This window comes from Microtus pennsylvanicus, chromosome 20 (assembly GCF_037038515.1).
Source record: "Microtus pennsylvanicus isolate mMicPen1 chromosome 20, mMicPen1.hap1, whole genome shotgun sequence".
In the NCBI taxonomy this organism is placed as follows: domain Eukaryota; kingdom Metazoa; phylum Chordata; class Mammalia; order Rodentia; family Cricetidae; genus Microtus; species Microtus pennsylvanicus.
This window is the reverse complement of record NC_134598.1, coordinates 35,968,461-35,972,265: the sequence shown is the minus strand read 5'-3', so window position 1 is coordinate 35,972,265 and position 3,805 is coordinate 35,968,461. Positions and strand designations below refer to the sequence as shown.

The 3,805-nt window shown below is 48.4% G+C and overlaps 1 protein-coding gene across 1 annotated transcript; it reads left to right on the top strand.

Annotated features, from left to right (window-relative positions):
- Positions 1-1,418: 1,418 nt before the first annotated feature.
- LOC142838754 (tetratricopeptide repeat protein 41-like) lies at positions 1,419-2,100 on the top strand (the record flags this gene model as incomplete). Its single annotated transcript, XM_075954359.1, has 1 exon — positions 1,419-2,100. A coding segment is annotated over one exon (642 nt), but the record flags the coding sequence as incomplete, so codon positions are not given.
- Positions 2,101-3,805: the final 1,705 nt, after the last annotated feature.

Sequence of the window (3,805 nt, the reverse complement as noted above, 5' to 3'; positions counted from 1 at the left end):
AACTTAGGTAGAAATACCCACTCTTCCCCAAATCTCTAAAGGCTATGTACAATCTCTCTCCACTTTTAAGAGTGGACCCTTGGATTGGAAGTGGATCTCATCTTTCGGCCCCCAAATTCCAGTTTGGGTTTCTAAAGAGTGAGAGAGAGCAAGGCCTGGTTTATTTCCTGTGCCAGATCCTCTGAGGCCGCCTCCTGATGTCCTGTCTTTTATGGTTGCCTTGCCTGCTCATACTTGGGAACAGTGGGTTGTTTCAGCAACTCACGGGATTGCAGCTTTCTAAAGCATTTGGTCCAGTTTCCACAGGAAACAATTACTTTTGATGCCGAGGCTTATCTGTTACTTGGTACTTAATCAAATGACTCAATTAGAGTCGTGAAGCGGGCTGACTCTGGAGCATGCTAGCACCTAGCTGTTGGGGAGCAGAAGTGTGTCTGTGGGGGAGAAGAGCTTCTAGCAGCAGGCATTTAGTATGTCATGGGTGATGGACAGCAGGGCCTTGTAGAGGAAGTGAAGGACCTGGTAAGGGGCTCCTCCCAGATGGACCACACAGATGGGACCCTTCCTGGGGGATATTACTATTTTTTTGTGTGTATTTGTTGGCCTGGTGGCAGTGACCAGTACTTGGGAGGCAGAATCTCTTCGAGTTCGAGGCCAGCCTACTCCACATTTCCAGGGCTACACAGAAAACCTCTGTCTCAAAAAAGCCAAAAGGAAAAAAAAAAAAACCTTTGTCTCAAAAAAACCAAAAGAAAAAAATATTATTGACGTATTTGTGTGCATGTGTGTGTACATGCATGCGTGAGTGATGAGAATGGAATGCAGGGCCTGGTGCATGCTGGGCAAACACTCTACACTGAGCTGTTCTCCAGACTCTCCTGAGGGCTCGAGTTGCACTGACTGTCTCTTTAACTTGAGGCTTTGACCTGGTCCCATCTTCCCTTTCCTTCTCTTCCCCCTCTTCCTGTCTCTTCCTCCTCTCATGGCATCAACATGAATTTCTAAAGAGTGGAGGTCAGCCTCTGTCCCTTCTGTCCTGGCCCAATGTCCTCTCCTAGGGTTTCTTCATGCGAGACACAAGTGAAATGCTTTAGACAGGGTGTGTGACGACAGATGGCATCCTAATGCCGCCTTTACAAATGTTCTTCAGTCTCTTGTAAATGTATAAAGATGGTAATTAAAAATTCTAACGTCCCCTTTTCCCTTTGTCTACCCAGCAGGCCAACTGTTGTCAGGTGACTTCTCCCATCATGCCATGATGGAGGCAGTCGGCTATTTGTATAGGTCACTTGATTTAAGGGCAACTCACCTGGGGTCTTCCCACACTTCAGCCCAGGGAATACTGCAGTGAGTTCCTGTTCCATGTCTCAAAAAGAAGCCGACTTTCTGATTGTTTGTGTTAATCCACAGCCGCGTGACACGTTTTGGTCTTTTGCAGCCTTCTAAGGGAAATCCAGACGTTCCGAGGCAGGAGGTGTTGGCCTCAAGGCACGAGCCAGCTGTTCCCTGAGGGTGCCAGGAACTGCTCTTTATTCTGGGAAAACTTGTCTAAATTAAACTTCCGCAGCGCTCAGAGCTTGGACACGGTGAACACCGCCCTGTGTATGAACGGCATAAGTAAGATGCAGGGAACTAACAGCACAGAGCCGGCACCTCCTCCGGTTTCAGATAAACCCAAATGTCCTTGTGGCAAAGGAAAGAAGACCTTGACTCCAATTCCCAGCACCTCTGCTGGGGAAAAGACCCAACAGAAGGCACAAAATACGCAAAATACTTGGGCCACATGGAATAGTCCAAGAAAGCAAACTCCAAGGAGAAAGAAAGAGTGTCCCATGAAGACGTTATTTCCGGGTGAAAAGAATGGCTTAGTCAGACTTTCAAGGCAAAGGGTTTTTTCTGCTAAGTGTGAGAATGGAGAAAACCTAATGACTGCAATCTACCGCCAATCCCCACGAGCACCTCTTAGTGCAAACAGCCCCTGGGATTCCATATCTGAGCTTGTATCAGAAAAATGGCTTTTCCACACCTTTACTCCTCAGAGGCCTGCTTTCCCAAGATGATCTCTAATAAAAGCAAAATGGTTGAAGGCCTCAAATGACACCGACAAAGAATAAAAACCATCTGGGCTCTTTTGTATTTAAGTCTTTCTCATTTCTCTTGAAGTTCTCTATGTGTGTTTGTGGCACATGTGTGTACATGTTTGTGTGTAGGCCAGAGGTCAATGCCGGTGTCTTCCTCAATCACTCTCCGCCTGATTTTTTGAGACCAGATCTCACCGAATCTAGAGCTCACAGATTCTACTAGCCTGGCTGGTCAGTGAGCTCCAGGGATCCTACTGTCTCTGCTTTCCCTGTGGAGGTCATAGGAACAGGCTGTCACACCCGGCTTTTTTTTTAAATTTATTTATTTATTAAGGATTTCTGCCTCCTCCCCGCCACCGCCTCCCATTTCCCTCCCCCTCCCCCCGATCAAGTCACCCTCCCTCATCTGCTCGAAGAGCAATCAGGGTTCCCTGACCTGTGGGAAGCTCAAGGACTGCCCACCTCTATCCAGGTCTAGTAAGGTGAGCATCCAAACTGCCTAGGCTCCCCCAAAGCCAGTACGTGCAGTAGGATCAAAAACCCACTGCGATTGTTCTTGAGTTCCCATTCTTCCTCATTGTCCGCTATGTTCAGCTAGTCCGGATTTATCCCATGCTTTTTCAGACCCAGGCCAGCTGGCCTTGGTGAGTTCCCGATAGAACATCCCCATTGTCTCAGTGTGTGGGCGCACCCCTCGCGGTCCTGAGTTCCTTGCTCGTGCTTCGTCTCCTTCTGCTTCTGATTTGGACCTTGAGATTTCTGTCAGGTGCTCCAATGTGGGTCTCTGTCTCTGTCTCCTTTCATTGCCTGATGAATGGGTGTGTCCTTTGCTTTACAGAAGCTTCTCAGTCTCAGGAGGTCCCATTTATTCAATGATGCCCTTAGTGTCTGTGCTGCTGGGGTTATACGTAGGAAGTGGTCTCCTGTATATATCAGTGATTCGTCAAACATTAACCTGCAATAGTTAAGGACTACTTTCTAGCGACCCTCATCTCCACCGCCCAACAACGTCGTTCCTAGGAAACTCACGGAAGAGGGGACTCAGCTATGTGGCTTTAGGTGAGCAACTTTACTTCTGCGGTGTCTCAGTTTCACTATGTATAAAATGAGAGACATGGCGCTTATCTTTGAAGATAGCTGAGAAAACTGTAGAGATAAATTACCCTGGAAGCCTCATTGATGACTTTTTATTATTAGCCAGGAACTAGCTTAAGGGTCGTCTTCCTCCGTGAACCACCTTACTCTCCCAGCCGACGCTTTAGGAATCACGATTGTGCCCCACCTACTTCACATATGCCAGCTCGTCCCTCTGATTTACCTCCTACTCAGCGGTCATCATGGGGGTAGTTTGGGAATTCCCAGGGCTCAGTGCGTTTCAGGCAGGTCTCGGGTGGACGGCAGTCAATCCTGCAGGAGCCACGTCTGACTCAGGGCACACAGAAATGGCGCCTGGTGGGGCGGCTGCTGTTTATTGGCTTTTAGTGGGAGCTACAAGGCATGGAACAAGTGCAGTTAAGCAGGTAAGCTGAGCAGGCACCAAACGTGTGTTGTGAGCGTGGGCAGGAGCCTGGAATCTTGACCAGAGGACCTCTTGGAGGTGGGAATCCGGGTTTCCAGAGGCCGTGCACCCAAAAGGAAAATTTGAGTGTGCTTTATACTTAGAATTTTCAGGGGTGGGATCTTGCAGGCGATTTTAGACTTTGTGTGGCACCTCGGCAGGTTTA